This window comes from Panicum virgatum, chromosome 1K (genome assembly GCF_016808335.1).
Source record: "Panicum virgatum strain AP13 chromosome 1K, P.virgatum_v5, whole genome shotgun sequence".
Lineage (NCBI taxonomy): Eukaryota > Viridiplantae > Streptophyta > Magnoliopsida > Poales > Poaceae > Panicum > Panicum virgatum.
The window spans coordinates 52,298,476-52,326,107 of NC_053136.1; the positions used below are offsets into that span (position 1 = coordinate 52,298,476).

Here is a 27,632-nt window from a genome sequence, read left to right on the forward strand (position 1 = left end):
GGTACGGGAATGGAATGGGTTGCATCACCTCATCCCTCACAAGCACATGGTTAGTTTAATACTAATGAGAAATGGATTTATCCTACCAAATTTCATGCTTTTGACTCATGAGAACCATTCCATTCTTGATGAGGTGATTCTTTAAACAAAAACACCACAGCTAGCTAGTAATATCATGCAGCCCTGCAGTTGGGTTTCACGCAAAACTGGGGCCTAGTTACAGATGCAAGCACGGTAGTATAATTCCATTGCGTCACCTGATAACTCATGTACTTTTAAAGCATTCTACCATGGCCAAATTTCAGCTGGCTGGTTGGCGGCAAACTTCTGACATCCTTTGTGACAAGAGGGTGCCACAAAAGTTAAAAGGCAAATTCTATAGGACATCAATTCGTCCGGCGATGTTATACGGTGCTGAATGTTGGCCTACAAAAAGGCGACATGTCCAATAACTGAGTGTAGCAGAGATGCGGATGTTGCGGTGATTTTGCGGGCACACAAGGAGGGATAGAGTCCGGAACGAAGTTATTCAGGATAGGGTTAGGGTGGCACCAATTGAGGAGAAACTTACCCAGCATCGGCTGAGATGGTTTGGACATATCCAACGAAGACCTCCTAAGGCACCGGTGCGTAATGGGGTTCTTGAGCGGGTCGATAATGTAAAGAGGGGTAGAGATAGACCTAAACTGACGTGGGATGAGTCGGTTAAGAGAGACCTTAAGGATTGAAATATCTCTAAAGAAATAGCTTTGGATAGGAGCGCTTGGAGACTAGCTATCAATGTGCCTGAACCTTGAACTTATTTCTTTCGGATTTCATCTCTTGCCTACCCCAACTTGCTTGGGAAAAAAAGCTATGTTGTTGTTGTTGTCGTCTACCATGGCCAAATTTAACACAATGTATACTTCGTATGGTGTCTATGCGTTGTAATTGTCCAAGCCCAGGTCCCTCAAGGCTGACGAGGCAGCATCTTTGCAGCCTCCATGCATCACCTTGGCCTTTCTAATAAGCTTCTCTGCACCATCGTTAAGTAGGATGGTCCTGCAATGGCAACATCAAGTGTCAGATGTAGGAACATACTATCGGTACATTGGAAAATGGATGTAAAAATTGCTGGAGACTACACTGGCAAATGGCATTGGAATGTCATCCAGAGATCTCTATGCTAGCCAGACTGATTCTGCATAGGTTATCATGCCAAAAAGAAAGATGCGTAAGTTCCACAGCATACCTGTTCTCAGGGTTTCGGACAACAAGATTGCGAATCATAAGGCAAGCTTGCTTCTGAGTCTGGCCGGAGGACGGGAACCTTTGCAATGCCTGGATCGCCAGAGTTCCATAGCCTACTTCCATTGCACGTGCTGCATTTTCCGGCGATCTCAATGTAAGAACCGTCACCATGGACATCACCTGAACAGTGCACACTCGTGCTTAGGGAAGTATCCAAAAATATTAAAATAGAGATTCTTCAGTGTTTCCTATCTAAATGCAGTACCTCTTGTATTATAGAAGGGTCTTCAGAAAATCTGGATGTCAGCTGTAAGAATCTATCAAAACCACCTCGCTGGATGATAACGGACTTGTTTGCATCACTCGCAGCCAGCTTAGGAACAGAAAGAATGCGATATAAGTTTAATTTGATGAAAGTGTGGTGTTCTCAAACACAAGAATGTTACATGCTGTACCGCACCACCATACCTTTGACAACAAAGAACAGCAAGATCTTGCAATAACTTTGTTCTTCTGTTGACCAGCCTCATCAATGCATTGAAGCAGCACATCGATTCCACCATTTTCAGATATTGAACGGCATATTTCATCCTGTGGTAACACGGAACAGATGATGGTGAAGTTCTGCAATGGGAGCTGGCAGCTTACAATTGTATAGGTTACTGTGCAATAGCTAGTTTTGCTTTATAAACATAGAATTATGATAAATGGCTAGGGTAAGAAGGTGGCTGACAGCTGTTTGAAAGAGTACTATATCTTTCAAATTTGAACTAACTCCCGAACTTGCCCGTATGAATCCCCACAGAAGTTATTTATTCCTAGTAAATGAAGATGATCAATTTTTTTTTTAAAAAAAAGTAAACTGTGCCAAAGCTTACATTGACAGCGATTGACTTTAAAGCAGCACAAGCAGATGGCAAGCTGGAAGGAGCAACTTGTTCACGAAGTGCACTGACAAGAACTTCTGCCATCCCAATTTCTGCAAATCTCCGGGAGTATCCATATACCTGTCAAGTTTATCTATTTCAGTCCATATTTCAAACTCAAGGTAAAATAAAATAAAAATGATATGCATCAGGTGATAAAAAAAAACTCCGCCTGCGTGAAAAACCCAGCCACTCATATTGAGATGAAACCCAAGAAAAAAATGTTGTTATAATGCATAAGGTGATAAACAGATCAACACAAATTGGAAATCAAATTAGCAATTATGGCACACATGTTCTGATGACATTGAGAAACAAAAATGGCCATATACAAGGGAAAAACAGTGGGCATAACGTCTCCAAATATAGAAGTCAACACCTAGCACTTCCATATTATTTCTGTTACCATGCTACCTCAATAACCAATCATTGCTAAAAGTCTATTTAGAACTAAATCACAAGTGTCAAATCTGATTTCAGTCAGATTTTTACGGAAATGCTGTATTCTGGTTCTTGTAGCATCCCAGTTGAAATGAAATCACCAAGTTACAGTTTTAACAATGACATATAGACTCATCGGAAACACACAACTAGATATATATGAGCAAGCTATTTGCCATGTAACACTCTATTTCTATAAATATCACATAGCATATATATGTCTAGTTGTGCAGACTAGACTCTGACATGTACTTGCCAAAATGCCACTACCAAATACTTGCGCAGACTAGCATATTAGCATACAACTGGTGATACACTAAAACTGTGAAACAGCAAGTCTTCACACAATCCTGCAAGCATATGGACTCTTACTGTTTCAACAATCATGCAAGCATATACTTTCCAGAGAAAAAAAAATTGCTGCAAGCATATAGAGCATACTTGAGAAGCCACCACTCGATTGTCATCAGGCGTCAACAGAACACGTATGGCATCATACAAGCTTTGCACATTAGTTTTTGATTTGTCCCTCATAACATGTAGAATGAGTTCATCAACCTTTAAGTCCATAAAGGATTCTTTCACAACTTCATTGCCAGCAGAACCTGCTGCCACAACACTAAATCCAGCATCCAGTAAATCTGAACTTTCTGAGCCACCTTTCAAGATATCCATGACAATTTTGGGCCCCTCACTTTGTCTGAACTTTTCAGTGCTTCCAACATCTACAGATTGAATATCGCAGACATATCCCATTACCAGTTTGCATTGCGGAATCAAGCAAAAATAGACTAATAATTATAATAAGGTAACTAAATACACATGACACCACAACTGAAATGTGCCAGGTCATCACAGAACAGGTCAATTTGTAGCTGTATGCAATATGTGAAACTACATACAGAATTGAAGCTGCTTATACTAAACCCGAAAGCATCAGTTGAATGAAGCAATTTCGTGGTGATTTTATCATCACAACTATTTCAATTTTCTGAAAATGATGAACAACCTAGTTTCTAGCACTGGATTCCTTTGTGAACTTAACACATTTCCGAAATGCCGCTGCTTCCAGGTGCTTTTTCAAAACATCCAGGAATGTACACAAGCTACTATGCTAGTTTAACTCTCCTCTGTTTCTTTTATGCTATCCTGTAAGATGGAATTCCCAGCAGAATGTACGAAAACACTATATTGCTTTCTATAAAAAGCAGGATGAGTTCTTGATAAAAAGAAAAGTATGTTAGTTTAAGAAAATTTCAAAATTCTACTGGGAAGTCATGGATACAAACTTAAGTTGTGAAGAATGTTGTAAATTGCCAAACACATTGCCGCATCTCAGAAGACCCGCAGGGACACTAATGTCATACCCCGGAGCATGGAGCTCAAAGCCTTTAAGGCCGACACAAGCAGCCTCTCCTCCTGTGCTATTCGAACTGACCCGCACAGAGTGACGAGCGCCTCGACGCCGCCATTCCGCACCGCAATCGCCGCATTCTCCGATCCCTCTCCGGAGCAGCACAGGCCGCGCAACTCATCGATAAGAGAGACCAACCCGTCGAGATCCTCCGCCGACCCGCCACTGGTGCCGTGAGAGGCCTTCAGTTCGTCCAGCACCCGGACCACAGGGCTCACCTCCACTGCGGCGGCCTCTCCAGGCACGCGCTTGATGATCCCTGCACGAAGCAGCGACGGGTTTAGGTGAAGAGTGTAGAGAAAGGTAAGGTGCGGATCTGATGAGGAGTTGGTGGTTACCGGACAGATCAGCGCCCTGGAGAGTGAGGGCTTCGACGGCGTCGGCGAGGGCCTCGTCGGCGTCCATGCCGAGGTCCTCCATGTTCTCCCGGACCATGGCGTCGAAGGCCTCTTGCGAGATCGCGATCGCCATTTCTTGCTCTGTGTGTGGCAGTGTGGGTTTGGGTGCTGCCGAGGCGCCGAGTGATGAATAGAACGAAGGGTTTGATGGGGTTTTCCCCTTCCCGAAGCAGACGGCAGTTTTGGATTTTGAATTGGTTTCCGTTCTTTTTCTATTTCCTAACTGGCATTAAGTTTTTTTTTATTGAAACGAACTGGCATTAAGTTGAGATATGAACGAATTATTCTGCAAACTAAGATATGAATAGAGAAAGTTATTTTCAATTTTATTTTCCCAACTGAAAAATTGTGTTCTTCTTTCCTCTAAATCTAAGTGTTTTAGGGACTTTTTTTTTTTGTTTTTGCAAGGAAGTGTTTTAGGGACTTGGCGAGAAAGAAACTTCTTCAATCTTCAGATTCAGATAGAAAGGTTGGAAAGATTAGTTCAGCAATTGATGAGTGAAATAGAAGATCATCGTTCACCGATCGATAGATAGAGGACGATTATTGGGAGAGTTGGAACAGTGATATCAATTCACATTCCCAATAAAGATCGTTTTTGGTGGTGGAAAGAGAAGGGATACCTTTCTAAAGGAAATGTCATAAACAAGTATGAGAATGGAACATCATGCACAAAAAGCGATAAGTGGACCGGGAAGAGAGAAGCTAAAAAGAGAAGATATGAAAGAAGATATTCTAGTGACCTTAATATCAAAATTTGAGCATTGGAAAAATAGGTGTAAGAGGGGAGAAGACCCCTATATAGATAACCGCTATTGGAATGTATTCCTGACTCTTCTTAAATAAATATATTCTTAGAAAAGAAGTTAGTTTCTCACAAACCAAAACTATCCTTGAAAAAATATAGATGCTTGCTTTTCCCGATATAGTTTGACTTAAAGATAACTTTCTCTCCTTAGGGATTTAAAAATATGTTTTTTGGTTTTAGAGGGATATGAATTGGTGTGGTGTCCAGTGTCCAACCTTTACGGACTGATAATTATAATACTATTTCTCAATGACCAATTTGACCTTTAGCATTTCTATGTTTTCTGATTTCTTAACAAGATGACCTATTCGCATGAGGTGGAATACAAGCAAGAAACAATTGTTTTGTTAAATTGTGGTAACTAGATTTCGAACTCGAAAAATCTATCCTGAATAGTTTGTTGAGTTCAGTTTAGTACGAAAGCTGTTTCCGTGGAAAATTGAAGCACTCATTTTATATCACAATAACACACATATGTATATTGCTCTATATCCATCGTTAGCTACCGCAAAAGAAAATGTCCATCGTTAGCTATTGGAGAGTCCCGAAATTGAAATTTCAGAAGATTTTGCCAAAGTGGGGATTCTTTTTCCCAAGCGATGATTATTTAGTTAAGCGCATGAGGCCTTCTACCCCAGAGTTTCTTTATTGGAGTGAACGCTAAGGAGGTGTTTGGATGTCTTAAATAGAGGTGCTAAAGTTTATCTTTACAAATGCTAATGAGAGCTAACCAAGGGTTAATGGACTCTAAACTAATCAGCCATTATTTATGTAATTAGATCAATATTTTTTTGCGGGTAATTAGATCAACAATTAGCTTATGTTTAGTTCTACTATTTGGTATGCAAATAAGTGGGCATAAAGTTTAATCCTACTAATTTGGTTCAGCAAGCAAGCAGTTCTTGCTTGTCGCTTCCGAGACATGCCCGATTACTCGTGACCGCGGCATTGCATCGTGCAAGATTCATCCGAACCAAAATCCCCTCCTCTCTCTGTGTGTGGTGTGTGACTGTGTGCAGACTTCTTCCAGAAGATGCGTCGCACGTTTACACGAAAAGAAAAAGCGTGTGGTGGTTGGCCGGGCAGGGAAACATCTGTTCGTGGCTTGGATCGGGGTGACACCGTCACGTTGTGTTTGACCAGGCAAAGAGGAGTGGAATGTCAGGGTAGTCAAATAATTCCGAGAATCTGATTCAGGTGGTCACACTGCCGCATCATTTAGCGGTTAAGACGTGTGATATGTGGAGTGACATATATGCATGATATGTGTGGTAGTGATGCAGACGTGTTCAGAACATGACCAGCACTCCATCGAGAAGTTGAGGCTCGAGACATGATAGTGTTTAGCACGGGAGAAAAGAACATCATCAGAGCAGGGGTCTGTTTCAGTGGAAAAGTTGAGTGCTAAACTTTAGCATGTACTAGTATTAGCACTTATATTTTTGCTAAATTTTTTGAATCTTAGCTAACGTTTAGCACAAGTTAGCACTCCTATTTGGATGCTAAATTTTAGCACTTTTAAGTATTAGCACTTGGATTCAAACACTAAAGCTAACTTGGACCAACAATATAGTTTACAGCGATGCTTGTCCAATGAAAGTTACGGTAATTGGATGCCTGGTTCATTGCATGATCGACAACGCCAATTTGCTCGACTTCTGTCGGCAAGAACAGTTTGTCTCGAATCTTTCTTGTGTTCAGACCATGTCAGCGTATCATCTAACAACGACATTATGCCACGGAGTGGGAGACGGGGGGACCTAGCGCCGGCGACCTCACCGCGCGCCGGCTAGCCGCCGCGTTCTGCAAGTTCAGCCGCCGCTGGGTGTTCCTGATAATACTGAGAGCATGTTCTTAAGCAATGCAAGTAAACAATGGTGGAAAGAAGAAGAGGTGGGTAATTAACAGCCTGTTATTGGACATAATCTCATCTACCACCATCATCATCATCATACATCGTGGTTATATAGTACACCAAAAGGGCAAACAAAATGAAGAAAAATGAATCGAATTGTACACTGTCTCACGGAATTACGAAGGAAATAGCAAAATGGCGCAACGTAAAAACGTTCGCCATTCTTCTTCCAAGAAACGTTTACCCTTTCATGGCCGACCTGGAGGTGCCGCCGCCGCCGAGGTGCGGCGAGTGGCCGTGGAACCCTTTGGCCAGCCGGTGCAGGCCGGGGTGCAGCCGGACGCACCCCGTCATGCCCTGCCGGTGCGGCAGCGGCATGCCGCCCTCTGGTGCCGTCTTCTTGCTCTGCTTCTTGCGCTTGCTCGACGAGACCTCGCCATCGGCTGCCGCGGGGCCTGCGCTCGCCGTCTTCACCGGCGTGCCAAGCTGCTGCACCGGCGCGTATTTGAACACCGGGTCCCTGTTAATGTTGCCGGCGTCGCGGCCTTTGCCTGATACCCTCCGGAACAGGAGCAGGTCGCTGAGCCGCCACTTCTTCCTCCCGCCATTGGTCGCGGTCGGGGGAGTGGAGGTCGCCGTCGCGGCAGGGTCTGCTGGGTTCTCGGGTGACGACGCTGGCTCGACGCCGCTCACGTCGTCTTTGCTGCCGGCGCCAAGAGGGGAGGGGGCGTTGGCTGCCCTCGCCAGAGCGGCGGCGAACGGGTCGAAGTCGGCGCCACCGGGCCGGACAAGGCTCCGCCGCAGCCGGGGAGACCACATCACGGACCTCGCCGATCGTGGCGACGACCCGACGCTGCCGCCTTCGAGCAAGCGCGGCGGCGGCTTCAGAGGGCGTATCTTTCCCTCGTCGAAGAGCTCGTCGGCCGTCGTCAGTTCCTGCGCCTGCGCGGCCTTGTCGAGGAGGACGCCGAAGTCGAAGTCCGTGTCGTCCACCTCGCCGCCCTCCACCGTCGCGGCGGCCACGCTGGCGAACTCGGGCTTCGGCTTCCCCGGCTTCTCCTCCCAGTTGAACGGCACGGTGGAGGCCACCGTGGAGTAGGACACGCGGGGCTGGAACCCCGCGTCGTCGTCGACCTTGCCAGCGCTCTCCACGCCGTCGAACTGCGCGTATATGGAGGCGGCCCGCGCCGGGCTGGCGGGGGCGCTGGTGAAGTGCTGGAAGAGGTCGAAGGGGTCGGCGTCGGAGGCGCCGGGCGGGAGGTGCTCGAACGGGTTGGGCGACGGGGGCGCGGTCACCGCCGTGGCCAGGAACGGGTTGCCCGCCGCCACGTCGTCGCCGGAGGCGAACGGGTTCATGATCGCGGGGTTTGGGGTGTAGGCGCCGGCGGATGCGCTGCCGGCCAGGAATTCTTGCGGCGGAGGCGGCGTGATGAGCTCCATCGCGACGTTGGCCTCGCCTCTGGAAATGCGCGTCGCGGCGAGAGGAGATTTTGAGAGGGAAGCCACAAAGGAAAGCGGAGCGAGCCGCGGATATGAACGTGGCGGAGACTAATGGAGAGGAGGAACTGCTGCCAATTGGGTTGGGTTGGTTTCGTTTTTCTAGTCAACTAACCAGAACGAGAGAGAATTCGGTGGCCAATGGGCCAGCTACTAAGAATGGGCTAATTGCATTTAGGTGTAAAAAGCCCAACTCCATTTTTTTTAAAAAAAATTACAGACTCCAGAGAGAGTGTGTCCAGCTTGGAAGCTGAAAATGACATGTCTACACATTCGAACGAAGTTACAGAAGAGAATTCCTATATATCTTCCGCAAAAAAGTTTGTTATACATCTTCCACTTTAAGATTCGTGCGTATACTTGAACTAACGGACCAAATGCGCGCATGTTAACCTATTGATAGAGCGAGGACGATGCGGTCGGACACTGACAGACAGCCGTGACCGTGCGGAGGACCTGCTGCAAGCATGTGGGCAGAGGGGACGGACAGGTGGCAGGCACTTATTGGTTTGTGCTAGATTCAATCTCCGATTTTGAACTTATATATATCTCTCGGATGGCTCATTGATCTTCAATTCTGATTCAACCATCATCTTTCTTTGAATTTTTCCAACAAATTGAGACCCCACATGATTATATACATTTTTAGTTTCAACATTTTAAATATACTATTTCAACATTACCAAAGAAAATGTTGAATCAATTTCTTTGAAATGTTGAACTAGATTTAAAGTAATGTTGAACAGAGTATTTTGAAATGTTGAAACAATATATACTAGCTCAACATTTACTCATATTTTCTATTGGCCAAAAACGAAAATTGGAGATCTATGACCGGAGCAAGAGAAGAAACAAACAAAAAAAAAGGTTCTAAAGTACCCACAGCAGACTACATTGGGCACGGCAGGCAGCTTGCTGTCCTGCTATCCATCAATCACGCGAATGATTAGAAACTAGTGGATTGCGCGTGCACGCGCCTGGTCTCATTGTATTAATGGGGGTAATTATCATGGTAAAAAAGTTGTTTTTATTCACAGGACGTGCATTATAGAAATTGTTTTACAGTTTTTTTTCATATTTGACTATGGCAAGAGGAACAGGAAGATTGGGGTTAAAGATGTCGGAAAATAGGAATCTCGACGTGCGCTCATATTTGCTTTGAATCTCCAACGCACTCTTCTACATTAGCGCGCTTGATTTTTTTCGTTGTATGCTTACAGTTTCTTTTTAGTTGCAACGAAGTTTTTTCGTTGGCCGGGCAGTTTGTTTTGAAAGCTAAGGTAGTTGATGGGCCAATTGTGGTTGTTACTGGGACATGGGCCTGCCAGAAGTCTGCAACGCCATTTGGAGAATGATTTAATTTGCACGCGTTACTACATTGTTCGGCAAAAGTTCTGTGCCTGCAAGCCATCGAATAGTAGAAAATTGAAGCCATCTAAAGTAATAAAGGCGGGTAAAAACATTACACACCATAGTTCAGAAAGATTCATATTTGGATAGATAGTACATAAACTACGGAGTTGCAAGGGGTACAGTAGCACACTTGCTGTACATGCTTAAAGGCCTAATATTCTCTAAAGCTAACTGCTTCCAACTGCTACCAAACGTCGCTTCAGAGAATGACATCATCAACACCTAAATCTGGGTTAACCTAATCAGCTGCATAAGGTTCAAGCATGAGAAACATGTTAGAAATTAATCCGGAGCAAGAATAACATATATTTGGTTTCATTTGTTTGGACCTTCATCTGATCTAGGAGTGAGCTATTATAGTAACTGCTTCCTTCGTCTGGGGAGATTCAGTTGGTGCCTGTTATTGTTTCTGGAAGCACTTGCTGACCCAAGAAAACCAGCACTGTAGGCTTAAATCTGCACCACCCTAATTCGACGCCCTTAGCAAACTGAATGGCCAATGGGGTCAATATGTAGACAAGGAACGAAGTTTGGAATCTTAGCTGCACTGTGCCCTTTATGCCTGGCATGAGGATGCTAAACAGCATGATCCAAAATAATGTACCAGATGAAATTGTTACCCAAAGACCTGGTTTGTAAGGAGAAGCCATCATAATGTTTCCAGAGACATATTGTCAGAGCAAGTACTTGTAGGATTGTGATTTGGTGGGAAAAAAATCTAGGCATGCAATTTTAAATAAACATATTTTGCTTAATATTATTTTTGAATGAATAGCTACAACAACAACAACAACATAGCCTTTTTCCCAAGCAAGTTGGGGTAGGCTAGAGATGAAACCCGAAAGAAATAAGTTCAAGGTTCAGGCACATTGATAGCTAGTCTCCAAGCGCTCCTATCCAAAGCTATCTCTTTAGAGATATTCCAATTCTTAAGGTCTCTCTTAACCGATTCATCCCACGTCAGTTTAGGTCTACCTCTACCCCTCTTTACATTATCGACCCGCTCAAGAACCCCATTACGCACCGGCGCCTCAGGAGGCCTTCGTTGGACATGTCCAAACCATCTCAGCCGATGCTGGGTAAGTTTCTCCTCAATTGGTGCCACTCCGACCCTATCCCGAATAACTTCGTTCCGGACTCTATCCCTCCTTGTGTGCCCACAAAACCACCGCAACATCCGCATCTCTGCTACACTTAGTTGCTGGACATGTCGCCTTTTTGTAGGCCAACATTCAGCACCGTATAGCATCGCCGGACGAATTGCTGTCCTATAGAATTTGCCTTTTAGCTTTTGTGGCACCCTCTTGTCACAAAGGATGCCAGAAGCTTGTCGCCATTTCAACCAGCCAGCTGAAATTCTATGCCTAACATCTTCATCAATGTCGCCATCCTTTTGTAGCACCGATCCTAAATACCGAAAAGTATCCTTCTGGACCACCACTTGTCCATCTAGACTAACGTCTCCCCCCTCATGCCTAATCGCGCTGAAATCGCACATCATGTACTCGGTCTTGGTCCTACTAAGTCTGAACCCTTTCGACTCTAACGTGCGTCTCCACAGCTCTAACTTCCTATTAACCCCTGCCCTACTCTCGTCAACTAGCACCACATCATCAGCAAAGAGCATACACCAAGGGATCTCACCTTGTATATCCCTTGTGACCTCATCCATCACTAAAGCAAATAAATAAGGGCTCAATGCTGACCCCTGGTGTAGGCCTATGTTAATAGGAAAGTCAGTGGTGTTACCATCACATGTCCGGACAAACGTCGTCGCATCCTTGTACATGTCCTTAATGAGGGTAATGTACTTAGTTGGGACTTTGTGCTTCTCCAAGGCCCACCACATAACATTTCTCGGTACTTTGTCATATGCCTTCTCAAGGTCAATGAAGACCATGTGCAAGTCCTTCTTCTGCTCCCTATATGTCTCCATCAATTGTCGTATTAAGAAAATCGCCTCCATGGTTGACCTTCCAGGCATGAACCCAAATTTGAATGAATAGCTAGAGATTAAAAAAAAACTACTCCACACCTTTTGAGTTTCAGAAGGCAAATAAGATTTACAATCAATTTAAAGCAGGGAGATAGAACGAGCACTGAAATCTCCTCTCTTTTACTCAGAAATAGAGAATTGCAGCAACAGATCAATATTTATGGATTCACACTCTAAAGTTGCTTAATCAATGTTGGCTATCTTGTGTTGGTACAGAGGTGGTAGGAGGAAATAATTGCATACTTGTATTCAGTGGCAGACCTCTGGTTCCATGATGGAGGAGATGCTCAAAACATTGTAAATGGAAGGGAAAATGGCGTTGTTTACAAACCTGGAGTGGCATGTAGCACTGGCGGTGGAGGTTGATAGTTTCTTGCTTCGGTGGCTTGTGTTCACACCAACTTGATGGGAAAAGAAGGTAAGGCAGTCAAAATTGGAGGCTGCCAGGTACAGCTGCAGAGTTATAGTTTCTTGCTTCGGTGGCTTGTGTTCACACCAACTTGATGGGAAAAGAAGGTAGGGCAGTCAAAATTGGAGGCTGCCAGGTACAGATGCAGCGTTGTAGGTGCAGGAGGGGCAGGGCACCGTCAAGTCTTTCAAACACAGTAGAATGATAGTCTTTTTTCGTTGCTTTGATTCTGCATATGTTCACATGCAGCTGGCTTAAGAACAAGGAAGTAAAATGGTATAATCCAGTTTAAGGCAACATTCCAAGTTTATTTTAAAGATTTCATCTTATGTACAGCAAACATGGACTACTTGATCAAGTAGTCCAACACAGAAATTAGAAAAGCTTCATAATACCTTAGTGGATATGAAAAGAGAGGAGAAATAATATATAAATCAAATATGCAATTGTAGGAAAGGGAAGAAGCTGTGTTATTTTTAAGAAAATACGTGGTAGCAAACAATGGCAGCACAGTAGCCATCCCTAGTTTACAATCCCTTCCTATTAAAAAACACATCTATCTGTTGCAATAAATATATAAGTTATTGATAAGGAGTTCTATCACCCAGTTATATCAATATTCACACCGGATACCTGCTGAGAGTTGACTCTGTTATACACTAAATTAAATAGCATATAACAAAATAATAATCTGTCACTGCTTCCAAAGTAATGAAAAGATGAGAAGGGGGGTGGGTGACTGATCTACTTTACCATCTGTGATGAGAAGGATAAAGTGCACCAACTTCACCATATTCCATTTGGTTAGTTATATTCCAATAGTCCATATGAAAGAAAAATCTGCTGTGAACCTGCACCAAAATGAAAAATAATGAGTCTGCATTCAGAAACTACTTTTTTTTTAAACTTCGGATAAGAAACTACTGTGTAAGTCTGAGCTGTGGCTTCTCTTTCGTATATGAAATTTGCTTTCGCCAATTAGAGCTTGTGGTAGAACAGCAATCGGCAACATGTAGATGCATTTCTCAAAAGAAAATTTCTGTCATTCAATTTTCACAAATTGGTCAACATTCAGAGCAATTGCTTGGAGCTTAACTGAAAGTACAGTTTCGTAAACAGGCCCCCAAGCAGACATGTAAATTTCAATAGGATTGCTAGAAAGTGGTCTTCATGATATTGCAGTTACCTCAGCAGTCAAGGTCCATGTCATGTCATCTCAAATAGCATTAAATTTGAACCTTGCTTAACACAGGCAACACATGAACAGCAAGAACCTAATTTCAGGAGGAAGTAAATATGCAGTGTTACTAAGATGGCATCTTCCTAGACATAATTTTTCAATAATAATAGCTGCTAATGCAAAATCATTGGGAACCAACCTCTTACCAGGGAAGGATAGAACTTAGAAGTAAAGGAGTTGAATTGGCTTGGCCCTGACATCTTATCAAATATGTGTAATTGCAACTAGGCAGTCAATAGTTGCTCTTGCAAATCTATTAGAGCATCCCAAAGCCGCTTGTATGCATGTAAAGGCACTCTAGACCCCTAAAAAGAAATACCCCTAAAAAAAGGCACTCTAGAAATGAGAGCAGGGAAAAAACTTTGAAAACTGTAAGTAACTTGGGAAGCACATATCCATTATCAGCACTTTCTTATATAAGCAAGGAAGATCAAGAAGTCAAAAGGAAAATAAAAGGGAGCAAACTAACAACTAAATCCTACAGTTGAAATACCAAATCTTGAAATTGACAGCAATAACACACCATAGTACACAGGTGAACTAAACTGTGAAGTTAGACAAAAGGAATATGCAAGAAATGTCCAAGGATTACCTTGCATCATTAAGATTCCTTCTGCAGAAGGCTAACCATGCTGCAGTGAGGAGTGTCGTCCCAGCGGAAGGATGGGGAGAAGCCAAGGTCGCCCGTAATTTAAAAGGATACGTTGACCAGGGTCCCCCAGTATAATGCGCAGTTCAGAGACTCTTGATAGGTCTAATTCATCATTTGCTTCAGGATTTGATTCGACAGCCTCCTCGTCTGTGGCAACTTCTGCCTCAATCTTCAAATTACATGGGCAAAATGTCAGACATTTATACCAGGGAATATTAAAAACAAAGCAACAGAACAAAACAGATACATAATGGTTCACTGCACACCAATTAAAAAACAAAATGGTACAGACATGTCAGAATCAGGATATGCAGATATAATGTAAGTTCAGCAGGGTACTTATCCACAAAAAATTTAACTAATACAGCAAAAGTACAATTTATTTATATGCAGATGAGGGCTTGCTTTGTTCAGGAACTCTATTGCAACATGTGGTGACTGGTGAGTTATTCAATAGAAATGGAGAAACTTAGTACTGCTACAAAATAAAACAGGTACTGCCACCTATCCACAAATGAGACAGCATCATCCCTCATAGACACAGAGAGAAACTTTGTTCATCAGTGGAAATACATGGCTACAACAGTTCTGAGCCTTCTGCATATCCAGTTATCGACAAGGGAACATTTAACCGCAAATGCCACAAGAGAACCAAGCTATGCCAAGCTATAGATGCCAAAAGCACAATGGTGCCAACTGCAATAGTCAAAGAATAACTAAGCATCATGTGACAAAAAAAATCCTATACTCAATAGTCCACACAACCGTTCTATGGTATGTGAATCAAAGATCCTAGTTCTCTAAAAGCTATGAGGTATTCTGAAACCATCCAGAAAACAGAAGAAGGAAGTTTTTGAAATTCCGTGAGCAAAGGGATCTACCAATAAGACTGTACGAGCGTCTCACGCTGAATTGTACAGCCTACCCCACTAGGCCACTACTAACAAGAAGCTTATTGGGCACTCCCGGATCCTAGACCATGGTCCAAGACACTTCAAGGTACAGTACACCCCACACTTTAAGCACACATAGCTCAACTGTTAGGACATAAGAGCTAGACCTGATCGATCTTTCATCTTATTGGACCTCAAGAGGGAGTAATTCTACAACGAGCACTAAAGTATCCGCAAAAGGAGAGCTTGCTTGTCCAATCACCTGCGTGTAGAGGCAGGGCGAGGGATACGCCTCCAGGTCGCGCGACGCAGCGTGGAGCGAGATGGCGAGGAAGTCCACGGCGTAGCCCTTGCCCTTCTCCGCCTCGCTGAGCCAAATCAACCTCCTAGTTGAGGTGAGCAAGCCAACGGTTAGCGAAACATCAACCGTCGGAAAAAGTGCTGGAGATGTACTCGTGCAAGCCGAGCTTCACTTCCTTGTGGTGACGAACAAGGTCCCCGGCAGCTCCGGCGAGCGGCGGCCGAGGGCGACGGACGCGGCGCGGTCCAGCCGGACCAGCTCCTCGCCGGAGGCGGCGTCGAGGCGGGGCGCTCCGTCGCCGGCAATGTAGGAGAAGCGCTGGAGTCCTGGAGCCATGGGAGCGCGGCGGCGGGGCGGCCGAGGTGCTAGGGTTTCGGGCGTCGAAGGCTTCGGGGCGTGCGAGATTTGGGGATTCTTTCGGAAGGGTTTAGCGGTGGTGGAGGACCGTGCCGCGCCGTGCGTACGGGGGCGCGCTGCGTGTTGGGAAGGAGGAGGGGAAAAAGAGGAGGACGGCCCGCATGGCGCCGGCGCCGAGCTCGGTTGCTGCGTCGGCGGCGGGGAGGAGGAAGGAGGAGGAGCCGGGGATGGGGATGGCAGGGAGGAGGGCCGGCGCCGAGCTCGGTTGCTGCGTCGGCGGCGGGGAGGAGGAAGGAGGAGGAGCCGGGGATGGGGATGGCAGGGAGGAGGAGAGGTGGGTCGGCGGCGGGGAGGAGAGCAGGGAGCACGAGACGGCGGTGGGAAGATGTGAAGATTTTTTACCGCTACAGTACTGTGCGGATGGGTTGAACATCAGCCGTACATTTACCATCGGACGCTGTAAATTTTTTTGCTATCGTGGCCACGCCGAGAGGCCGCCGAGTCGCGGGGGAATCATATATTTTTGCTATCGTGGCCACGCCGAGAGGCCGCCGAACCGCGGGGGAATCATATATAGAAATACAGAGACGTTGCCTATCATATATGGGCCTGCTGGTATATGTTGGGCCGCTGTTGGGCCGCTGCTGGATCAAAAATATATAGTTTAATTATATTCCACAAGATGTATAGATGCCCTGGGCGCCCAAGACCGACTTGCAAATCTCTACCACACCTCTCCAATAGTCCAACGTCCATGCTGAAGACACGTCCATATACGCCAAAATTTGCAAAATGCTTTGCGTGTACCACAATTCACACCAACTCGCCATCAACCACACGAAATTCCATCAAACAATCCCAGCCATTCCAAAGTCCACTATAAAAAACTCAAAAGAGTCCGACAAAAATCGAAGATTTTTTTTCTCTCTTCTTCTCTCTTCGTCAGCCTTCACCTTCTTTAAGCCCAAGCAAAACCTCGCGACCGAAAAAGCCCAGGAAACGAAGCCTAATCACAAGAAGCTACGCCGCCACGTCTCCGCCCCAAACCCAAGCCCTCTCCGGCTCTCCCCTCCAACTCTAATCCAGACTTCCGCAGAGGCACACCGGCAAGCTGGACACCTGCGGCATGGAGCGGGTGGCGCTGCTCCGCACCTCAGGCCGCCGCCTCCTACACCGGTGCCGCGGGGGCAGGCCCGCCGTCGTCCCCGCAGCCGCCTCCTCGTCCTTGGCGCGCCGGTCGTTGTCGTCCTCATTACCGGCTCGCGGCTACTCGTCGCTGCCCGGCGGCGGCGCACGATTTCTGGCCGCGGCCGCGCCGCTGCACTGCTCCGGGCGGTACTGGCCGGCCGCCACTCCACGGCTCGCGCGAAGGCTGTCCGCGCCTGCCGTCTCTACCTCGCCCTCTCCTGTGCCCTATGGTGAGAACATAACTGCTTCTGTTCGACCTTATCATTAGTCGAAAGCGTACTGAGGTGTGCTGTTTTACTTGCAATTGCCGAAGCAAGAGGAAGCAATGTATTGGATGTCATGGAAGCACATAGTTGATTTGGAATCTAGGTGTAAAAGTTGCATTTTGATGGCTAGTGTAGTAGTGTATGCCGGGATTTCCTTTTATGTACCATTTAGGTCTCAAGATTATTTTTTTATCATACAAACTGCTCATTTGCTATGTTGTTTGCCTCATAGTTTTGACATGAGGCAGCTGAATCTGATAATACACTACTTGCAAAGGGAGCCATCATTGAAACTACATACTTCTGTTATTTGAAAAATCAAGGCTATATGTTTTTATCAAGAGTGTGACCTCATTCTTCTGACATAAGCAGATACAGATGATGTGCATGAGTATGCTGCAAAGCTCGGATTTGAAAAGGTCTCTGAACAGGTTATAGATGAGTGCAAATCAACTGCTGTTCTTTACAAGCACAAGAAGACGGGTGCTGAAGTGATGTCTGTGTCAAACGACGACGAGAATAAAGTGTTTGGCATTGTTTTCCGGACCCCTCCGTAAGTGAATCTAGTCCTTGTTTTTTATTTTGTTGATGGTACATTATTATGCTGTTTTCATTTCGCACGGGATTTGTCCAGAAATGAGCTAGTCAGCCCTACACATAGATAGAAGTAAAGAATCATTGCATGTAAACTTACTGTGGTGTTTTAAAGAAGTATCTTTCTATTACCAGGAAAAACTCGACTGGTATACCCCACATCCTTGAACACAGTGTTCTCTGTGGATCAAGAAAATACCCTTTGAAAGAACCATTTGTTGAGCTCCTAAAAGGAAGCTTGCATACATTCCTGAATGCATTCACATATCCTGATCGGACATGTTATCCAGTTGCATCAACAAACACTAAGGTAATACCTAATGGCCACAAATATGCTTCAGTCATTTGTCCTAGTTAACTCTTTGTTTCACATCATCATCGCATATTTGATTGCTTTCCAGGATTTCTACAACCTGGTAGATGTATACCTTGATGCTGTCTTTTTCCCTAAATGTGTGGAGGACTTCCAAACATTTCAACAAGAAGGATGGCACTATGAGCTTGACAACCCTGACGAAGAGATAACGTACAAAGGTTTGGTTATTAATTCTAACCCAATGGAGCAAGCACATTTATATGTGAGGTTACATGTCCTTGAAAAATTATTTGGATATAATCATTCAATTTGTCACTTTAGGTGTTGTCTTCAATGAGATGAAAGGAGTTTACTCTCAACCCGATAACATAATGGGTCGTGTATCCCAACAGGTAAATTAATTGGTCTGTTTCACTTGTTCAATTTCTTTGCCTCTTGTGTTCGAGTTGATAAGCTTTTTGGAGAATGCAATTACATCTCTTATTGTACTTGGGATCTCCTTGTGGAGGGCTTAACATGATCTGGTTCTTTTTTACAATCTACACTAGCATAATGCCCGTGCATTGCTACGGACGAAATAAATTCTCCATAAGCATCAATCTTCATCATAAAAATATTTATCACAAAATACAGCAACGGAAAATTTGTACCATAAGCATCACCTTCAAGTGTACATATATAACTAAGATACTGGGAAATCATCCATATCATTAATTTCTGGTAACACGCGGAAAAGAAAAGAACTATTATTATATACTGGAAAATGAACTGAGAAGGACAAAAAAGGATAAAAGCTTCGCTTCAAAACCAATGAAGTGCATGATTGATGGCATACATCAGGCATCAGCAAGGCCGAAGATTGATCAGGCATGAAAACCACATTCATTTACTCCCACATTTCCAACTTAAGAGAGAAACTGTTTCAGTGTACCTTATGTAATCCTCTTTCACTCCTACCATGGTAGCATTGCTGTAAAATGCATCACATATCCACGAGCCAAATCAGTCTAGCATGCCTAGCATCTATAGAAGCTTAGAGTTCAACTTTCTGAAATGTTCTTCGAATTGATTACAAGGAAAACAGACATATTGTATGTTACTGAGCAATGTTCTTTTCATCAAACATCAGTAGAATATTTTGAAGTTACAATATTATTTCTCTGTTCTGAACCCTTTGGTGGGAAAAGCCTGAACCTAATTAAATATACAGGTAGAGCTTACCACCATCAAATTGGCCTTTGAGTAACCCTCTGGGCCCCATCATTTCTCGTCATCGCTATTCGCTATTTAAGACAAAATACCAAAACACTAAATCAAAATGCAAAAATAACGTGGCATTTAAAAAGAATTGGAAAATGACAGGAGAAAGTACCTCCAGAGTCCCAGATTTCACAATTGGAAGATGGCTCACTGATGGAATTATGATGTTGTGCAAGTATAACTGAATATGTGTATCCAACATTAAACGTTTATGTTGAAGGCATGTAAAGAACTCAGTAAGTCTTAGCCTTCTGTGGGTACCTTGGGCTGAAACCTGAAAGACATGTGAGAGCATCAGGATTCAGGCCAATCATGAAAGTTCTACAGTTATTTCATAGCATTCTACTGAGGACTCCATTCATCATCTGTACTGGAATCCCATATCCTCCATGGAAAGCAACATTGAATGAAATAGTTACCATTCTCACCTTAAAATATCCACATTTGAGAATAATTTTTAACATTTGACATCTCTTTTTTTTTCTCTTCTTTTGGTTTTCCTTTTAAAGTTCTACATTAATCAACTCACATTAATCAGTCATGCATAGTTCAACCTCAAAGATGGGAAGCACAACCCCTTAACAATGTTCCTTTTGTGAGATTTCAGAAATCAGAAAGCCTACTTATTGTTTGACATGTTTGAATAGTATGTCAAGACTGGCTACTATCGAATCCCAAAAAAATCTCACAAATTGATCAAACTTTGATGCTCTTAGCGCCAAGTTCAGAAAAAAGTGAGAAAATTACAGCTTGGTAAACTATGATCAAAACTTGTGTCCTACTAAATTGCATCCTAAATCAAGAAACTACACCAAAATAGATCATTTTTTTAATCCAGATGTTCCTTTTGTATTGAAAAAAATTAAGCACCTTTTACACCCAAGATCATATTTTGTTGTTTGATGTTCATGATCAGTAAACAGAGCCGGCAGTCCGAGCAAAGACAGGCTCGATGATTACCTAGTTGCGCATGTAGTGGTTGATCCCTAAGGCAATCTCCCCGAGCGGCCACATGCCGAGTGTCTCTGCATACCGCAAACCCCTCCATTCTCGCCATCACCGCTGCGGCCTCCCCTTAGGTCGCTAGCGCCCTCTCCGGCCACCTCTCTTCCCCCTTGTTGGCCTCGTCCTCTTCACCCAGCATCCGTTGCTGCCTCAGTGCCGCCCCGGCTGTGTCACTCGATGCCGAGGAGGGCCACCCAAGAGCACGACATAGACCAGCTCCGCCATCCCCGCCGCCAACGCCACCCGCTTGGCCCCTATTCCGCTATCGACGAGGGTGCGTGGGGCCGACAACGCCTCCTGGAGCATGCGTTGTTCCTAGGCGGCGCCGCCACCTCAACCACGCTCGCCGCACGAATCTGGAGAAGTCTGCGCGACCAAAGTCGCGGGCGGAGTCGGCGAGCGTGAGTTCCCGGCGTCGGACGCTGCCAGTTGGGAGGAGCTGAAGCAGAAGAAAGAGAAGGCCGCCAGGTGCACGAGCCTCAGCCGCTGGCGCCTTTTACTTGGTGACTCATGCCGCCGGTGTAGGAACGGGTGCCAGGATGCGTCGGCGCCGGGGCGGAGGGGCAAGAACTCGCGTGGGGAGGGAGGAACCGGCCGCGATCTGTTTTGGGCGAGGGAATCGCGTCTGGCGCGCGAGAGAGGGAGGCAAGGGCACCGCGAGGGGAACGCGAAGCGGCAACGGCGGCTCGTGTGAGAGGGGACGGGGAGCGGCGGCGGCGATACAGGGGGTGGGCGGAGGAGGATGAGCGTGCGGGGGTAGGAGGCAGAGGCGTGCGGGGGGCGGAGGAGGAACCGTTGGCCTCGAGGTTGTGGGGAGGGCTGAGAGGCGGATTGAGAGAGTGTTGGAGGGATGAGATCGCACGGGACGCCGATCTGACGACTGACATGCGATGCTGGCAGACCCATGGGAGGGGGTAAACAGAACTTCGTTCTTTTTAGGTAGTAGTAGATTTATTGCTGAGTTTAAACTTTGGCCTATAGATTAGTTCAATTTTTTTTTGTTAATTTCATTACTGTGTCATTATCTTCAACCAGATCCGGACTAGTGGATTATCGCTTCTTTCTTTCTTTCTTTCTTTCTTTCTTTCTTTCTTTCTTTCTTTTCCCCCACTTTGATGAGTTGCTTAACTAAGCATTGCAATGAACCTGGGTCCAGGGATGTTGCATTTTACTGATATTCATTTTGCGTCTTGTTTCAGCTGGGTTTATTTTATACTTCAGTACATTAGGGAGCAGTAACTTTATTTTTAGTGAGCAGTAAAAATTAGGGAGCAGTAAAATGCAACATCCCTGGATACCCGCTTGATGAGTATTCATTTTCTGGTATTCATTTTGCGTCTTGATGAGTACATTAGGGAGCAGTAACAGATTCTTTTCTGGTTTATTCGTTGTGCTAATAGGTCTGGATACCCGCTTTTGCCATTCTTTTGAGGTCCCCAAGGCATTTTTTCATAGTCATGATCATGTTTTGCCAGTTGGTAGAAGTAGAATGCTTAACTTTTTTGAACCTTCTGCAGGCACTTTCCCCTGAGAACACATATGGCGTCGATAGTGGCGGAGACCCAAATGAAATTCCAAAGCTTACTTTTGAAGAATTCAAGGTCTGATCTTAATCTGGATCCAAATTTGGGATTTTCTTTATTGATTACTTTGCCATTTGCTATTATACGCTCTGTACCAGCAATGGAGTGCTTCATGGTGTCTTTTGAGCTGTTAGCTATTGCTTGGGACAGCAAGGGCCTTTTACTCTTATATAATAGGGGTTTCGATAATTGATATTTTTTGCTAAAATCATAAAGATCAAGTGCTAAATCAGTGCACCTGATTTCGTTATAGCTCCACCAGAAAAATGTTTCTATATTTTGGAGTAGCATTAAGCTAATTTTGATTCTTAGTTTGTTGTTAATTTAGTTTTCACTTTTTTTGTATGCCTTGTGCCCAGGAGTTCCACAGTAAGTATTATCATCCAAGCAATGCGAGGATCTGGTTCTATGGTGATGATGACCCAAAAGAGCGGCTGCGCGTTCTAAGTGGTAAGTTGCAAATCTAAGAGGCTCATCTTATCACATGGTTGTTTTCCTTGAACCACCTTTTCATGACTCCAAGTTTTCCTTTTTCTTACCCTTTTAAAACTTCTGTCCTTTTCCTACCCCTTTCTTCTGTAGAATACCTTGACCAATTTGAAGCCAGCACTGCTCCTAATGAATCAAAGATTTGGCCACAGAGGCTATTCAAAGAACCAGTGAGGGTCATAGAGAAGTTCCCTGCTGGTCAAGAAGGCGATTTAACAAAAAAATATATGGTGTGCATTAATTGGCTGTTATCAGAGGAGCCTCTAGATGTAGAAACTGAGCTTACACTTGGTTTCCTGGATCATCTATTGCTGGGGACTCCTGCTTCACCACTTAGACGGATTCTTCTTGAAAGTGGTTTAGGAGATGCTATAGTTGGTGGTGGTGTTGAGGATGAGCTCCTTCAACCACAATTTAGTATTGGCCTTAAAGGTGTATCAGAGGATAACATTCAAAAAGTTGAAGAGTTGGTTATGCAAACTTTGAAGAATCTGGTAGAAGAAGGTTTTGCATCAGACGCAGTGGAGGCTTCTATGAACACAATCGAATTTGCTCTTAGGGAGAACAACACAGGATCATTCCCTCGAGGCTTATCACTCATGCTTCGCTCAATTGTATGAATAACTATCGCATGACTTTCATTTTAAGAACAGGCATATGTTTCAACATATCCATGTAATATCTTCAACTTCACGAAAAATTGCAGGCCAAATGGATATATGATATGGACCCTTTTGAGCCTCTGAAATATGAACAGCCATTGCAGCAATTGAAATCACGCATTGCAGAGGAGGGATCAAAAGCTGTCTTCTCACCACTCATTGAAAATTTTATTTTGAAGAATACGCATCGTGTCACAGTTGAAATGCAGGTCAGTAGAGGACTTCTCACTTCCGATTCGTGATAGAGTTTTCTTTATGCTACTTTAAATTTAACCTTTAATATGCAGCCTGATCCAGAGAAAGCATCACGTGATGAAGCAGCTGAGAAGGAAATTCTAAAACAAGTGAAATCTAGCATGACTCAGGAGGATCTTGCAGAGTTGGCACGTGCTACAAAGGAGCTAAAGGAAAAACAAGAAACACCAGATCCTCCAGAGGCTCTCAAGGCTGTCCCTTGTTTATCATTGCAAGATATCCCCAAAAATCCTATTCATATACCAATGGAGGTATTTCCTTGTCTAGCAACTATGACATATTTGGCCCAATATTCTGGATTTATTTTATCTCAGTTGGAGCTCTGATGCCAGGTTACCGAAAGCTTTGGCTCCATCAGAGCTTCAAAAAAGTCATGAAACTAGCCTAATGATATATTTGAATTGTCCCTAGTGAAGTTCTCCAAGTATTTATGAAATCAGCAGTCTGGCCAACTTAGTGCAATAAGTTAAATGTAAACTTTTTATGAAAAAAAAACTGGTCTTAACCAGAGTTAAATATACTGGACAGAACTTGTTACCGCATCTTGTAACAAGAAAATTTATCTAGGATATGGATCTTCGTGGTTCCCCACTTCTCAAAACTTTCACCTTGAAGAGTTAATTTGACTATGTGGTGAAGATGTGAAATTAAGAGTGTCTTTTTCTCAGGTAGGCCAAATTTGCTAGGGAAAAAATTACCAGCCAAAGTGGTGTGGGCATCTAGGCATCTCCTAACTTGTCCCTCAAATTGGTGTGGGCTGAATGCTACTCTATTTACTGGGCAAAATGTTTTTCCTCGGAATATGCATGAGATGGTTTATGATGTTAGAACTACGAATGTGCCTTTGTTTTGCCTTCCTTGGTCATATAGTTTTAGCTTTCTTCCTTTTATTGTTTCAGTTATACTAGAAAAATGACCATAAATGGCATATGAATATATGCAGGTTGGAGAGATAAATGGTGTCAAGGTTTTGCAACACGATCTCTTCACCAATGATGTTGTCTACTCTGAAGTTGTATTTGACATGGGCTCAATGAAGAAAGAGCACCTACAGTTGCTACCATTGTTCTGGTGAGCTGATTGATTGATCATCATGAAGATTTTCTGTATAGTATGTGTGGCATTTGAATTTGAACTAATTACGAGAATGTGTGCCAGCCAATCCTTGCTGGAGATGGGCACAAAAGACATGGACTTTGTGCAACTTAATCAATTAATTGGAAGAAAAACTGGAGGCATATCAGTTTACCCGTTCACATCGTCAGTTAGGGGTAAAGAAGATCCTCTTACTCGCATTATTGTTCGGGGAAAGGCAATGGCACCACGAGTAGAAGATTTGTTTAATCTGGTATGCTTTTGCTAATGTTCTATATAGTTTATATGGCAAAGGGAATGCCAGGGTGCAGAATACATGCTTGGTGTAACTTGCATGAGAACTGATCTTATCATGAACTCGCTGCTCGGTGCTCGCATATTTGCATAAGGGAGCTAAACAATTCTCTCTTATTTCAGATGTACACCATTCTTCAAGACGTTCAGTTCACAGAACAACAGAGGTTCAAGCAGTTCGTTTGTCAAAGTAAAGCAAGAATGGAGGTACTAAACTATCATCGTTGTGTTCAAATTACCATAAACATTCATTTGATGTGATCATGTGACGATTTGTCCAATACAGAATCGCTTGAGGGGCAGCGGCCATGGCATAGCAGCTGCTAGAATGGATGCTAAGTTAAATGCAGCTGGATGGATTGGTGAACAACTGGGTGGTGTTAGGTAAGATTCTTTTGATGGTATATGCATATATGCAGATTTTCAAGTCAGCTGGCTCCCGCAATGGAATCTATAACTACTGCCTCGTAAGCATATTGCATTACTCTGCGGTAGCCTACAGGTTACCACTATGATATGGTTTCTTGGTTTATTCTTCCTTTTTCTTTCTTTTGCGTGAAGGTCTTGGCTTTCAGTGCTTTGATAAGCCATTTGTAAGTAGCCTCTATGTTTTTTTTCCTCAACATGCTACTGTGTCGAGATATTTATTTATTTGTATGCTGCTATTGGCAGTTATCTCGAGTATCTGCGGGACCTGGAAACTAAGATTGATCAAGACTGGGACAGCATATCATCTTCACTTGAGGAGATGAGAAAATCACTCTTTTCCAAGAAAGGTTGCTTGATCAACCTAACAAGTGACTGGAAAAATCTTGAGAAATCAAGCCAACATATTGCCAAGTTTCTTGATTCACTACCAAGTAACCCATCCCTTGGAAATGATCCATGGCTTTCTCGGCTACCTTCTGTTAATGAAGCCATTGTTGTCCCAACTCAGGTAAGGGCTATTAGTCTGAATGGCTTACAGCAATGATTGAGAGATTAATCCTCAATGGAATTTGGCACAGTAAATTTTCAAGATCATTTTATCTGTTGTTTTAAGGTAAATTATGTTGGAAAAGCTGGCAACCTTTACCAAAGTGGATACCAGCTCAATGGAAGTGCCTATGTCATCTCAAAGCACATAAGCAATACATGGTTATGGGACCGTGTTCGAGTTAGTGGTGGCGCATATGGAGGTTTTTGTGATTTTGACACCCATTCAGGTACTTATATTCTGTTTCTTGACCTGTTGTTTCAACTTTCCCCAAATAACATGTAAAACAGTAAAAAAGTGTATGTCCCATTGCCCTTTTCTATTTATTGTATTTAAGTATCACACTTTATCCAGGGTAAATTATTCGCGTAATGCTAATACTGTTTACTGTTGCAGGAGTGTTCTCCTATTTGTCATATCGTGATCCAAACTTGCTGAAAACACTAGAGGTCTATGATGAGACAGCAAAATTCCTAAGAGAGCTAGAAATGGATGATGATGCGCTCACAAAAGCTATTATTGGAACCATAGGTGATGTTGACGCCTATCAGCTACCTGATGCTAAAGGTTACAGCAGGTATGTGTAAACCTCTGTTTGTGCTGCATACTCTCGTACAGCACAAATGAACCAATAATTGATGATATGCCTTATTTGGTGGTACTGTAAACCAGCTGTCTTGTCACTTATAGGCCTATTCATGGGTAGTACAGCCCAGCAACATTGGCTGTGACCCAGCCTTCACTGCAGTGGGCCCAAGCTTGAAAATGTGAATTAAATTAGAGAAAATGAATATAGATCCTGGTATTGGTGCACCCTGGTCTTTGGAAACTTTATGGAAATATGATGAACACGCTAAAGGTTCTTTATTTATTTTGGTTTCATAGCACAAAAAAATATGTGATTTTACTAAACATGCACGCCACCTTTTTTCAGTCTAATGCGATATTTGCTGGGTATCACCGACGAGGAACGCCAGCAAAGACGTGAAGAGATACTATCGACGAGGTAAGCAAGTCCATGATACAGGCATCATAGACATTTTTTTTCTGCTTGTTTGATTCTCAAGCGTGATGTTTGCTTCACGAGAAACATTGATTGTGTTATTTCTCTGGTGGCAGCCTGAAGGATTTCAAGGAGTTTGCTGATGCAGTCGAAAGCATCAAGGACAACGGGGTGGTTGTTGCTGTAGCATCACCTGATGATGTCGAAGCTGCAAATAAGGAAAAGCCGGTATTCCCAGAAGTAAAGAAGTGCCTGTGAGGTCCTCCGCTCCTGCCTTTGCAGGATTAGTCATGAGGTGTTTTTTTTCGAAATTTCCAGTTCGGGCCTTCAACCATGGCTGTAACTGAACTCTGGCTCCTCCTTTCCCATGCAATTTTTGGGAGCAATAATTAGTTCAAAGCCAGGAGCGAAGCACATTGGTATATGGTAGATTTCTCACGTTTAGCATGCGGTGTTCCCCCATGTAAGCTCAGAGCTCAAACAAGTCGGATGCACTGATGTACACAATGATTCAGTCAGAATAGAAAGAGGAGATGCGATCTGCTCAAATTGTTTATGGTTTCCCATATCCATCACGCAATTTTTGCAACGAATGGTTAGGTCGGTATCACACCGAGTTTGCTATCTACGATCTTGTCGTCCTGACCAAGCCAAACAAATGGGAAACATGAATCTGTCCAAGGTACAATTAGTGATTTTCCCAGCAGAGAAACTGCAGCAGTGATGAATTTGGCTTCCTGCTCTGTCGGTGGTGCTACTAAACGACGGCCACGGCTCGGGCTTCTCCGGCTTATCAAATTGTACTGGGATCACCTC

General features: G+C 43.9%; 3 protein-coding genes and 2 long non-coding RNA genes across 18 annotated transcripts; 1 reads left to right on the forward strand and 4 right to left on the reverse strand.

The window, feature by feature from the left end:
* Positions 1-171: 171 nt before the first annotated feature.
* On the reverse strand, positions 172-4,564 carry LOC120642547 (armadillo repeat-containing protein 6-like). 2 transcript variants are annotated; one of them, XM_039919136.1, is made up of 9 exons: positions 4,350-4,564; positions 3,965-4,270; positions 3,039-3,322; positions 2,109-2,237; positions 1,699-1,821; positions 1,496-1,603; positions 1,232-1,410; positions 879-1,041; positions 172-289 (listed from the first exon to the last, which is right to left on the reverse strand). In XM_039919136.1, exons 1-8 carry the CDS (start codon positions 4,480-4,482, stop codon positions 918-920), a joined length of 1,386 nt encoding a protein of 461 aa, XP_039775070.1. In that variant the 5' UTR covers positions 4,483-4,564; the 3' UTR covers positions 172-289; positions 879-917. The 2 variants fall into 2 exon arrangements, with proteins under 2 accessions (XP_039775070.1, XP_039775062.1); XM_039919128.1 differs by lacking the exon at positions 172-289 and having other exon boundaries at positions 731-1,041.
* Positions 4,565-7,111: 2,547 nt separating this feature from the next.
* On the reverse strand, positions 7,112-8,623 carry LOC120657780. The gene has a single exon (XM_039936174.1). It carries the CDS (start codon positions 8,510-8,512, stop codon positions 7,313-7,315), a length of 1,200 nt encoding a protein of 399 aa, XP_039792108.1. The 5' UTR covers positions 8,513-8,623; the 3' UTR covers positions 7,112-7,312.
* Positions 8,624-9,984: 1,361 nt separating this feature from the next.
* On the reverse strand, positions 9,985-16,184 carry LOC120642581. Of its 12 annotated transcripts, none has more exons than XR_005662630.1 (10): positions 15,435-16,184; positions 14,220-14,448; positions 13,767-13,948; positions 13,574-13,661; positions 13,312-13,426; positions 13,141-13,238; positions 12,310-12,616; positions 11,732-11,955; positions 10,312-10,610; positions 9,985-10,228 (listed from the first exon to the last, which is right to left on the reverse strand). It is a non-coding gene; the product is annotated as an uncharacterized LOC120642581 (long non-coding RNA). The 12 variants fall into 12 exon arrangements; XR_005662625.1 differs by having other exon boundaries at positions 13,774-13,948; positions 15,435-16,181; XR_005662628.1 differs by having other exon boundaries at positions 11,732-11,904; positions 13,774-13,948; positions 15,435-16,097.
* Positions 16,185-16,740: 556 nt separating this feature from the next.
* On the forward strand, positions 16,741-27,372 carry LOC120642622 (presequence protease 1, chloroplastic/mitochondrial-like). The gene is made up of 19 exons (XM_039919201.1): positions 16,741-17,248; positions 17,657-17,837; positions 18,014-18,188; positions 18,280-18,412; positions 18,516-18,586; positions 21,977-22,060; positions 22,402-22,492; positions 22,625-23,145; positions 23,238-23,402; positions 23,481-23,699; positions 24,392-24,519; positions 24,607-24,796; positions 24,961-25,044; positions 25,124-25,221; positions 25,510-25,774; positions 25,880-26,042; positions 26,210-26,390; positions 26,748-26,819; positions 26,933-27,372. Exons 1-19 carry the CDS (start codon positions 16,957-16,959, stop codon positions 27,072-27,074), a joined length of 3,255 nt encoding a protein of 1,084 aa, XP_039775135.1. The 5' UTR covers positions 16,741-16,956; the 3' UTR covers positions 27,075-27,372.
* On the reverse strand, positions 18,823-21,220 carry LOC120642664. 2 transcript variants are annotated; one of them, XR_005662675.1, is made up of 4 exons: positions 20,415-21,220; positions 19,567-19,728; positions 19,416-19,477; positions 18,823-19,164 (listed from the first exon to the last, which is right to left on the reverse strand). It is a non-coding gene; the product is annotated as an uncharacterized LOC120642664 (long non-coding RNA). The 2 variants fall into 2 exon arrangements; XR_005662674.1 differs by having other exon boundaries at positions 18,823-19,477; positions 20,415-21,213.
* Positions 27,373-27,632: the final 260 nt, after the last annotated feature.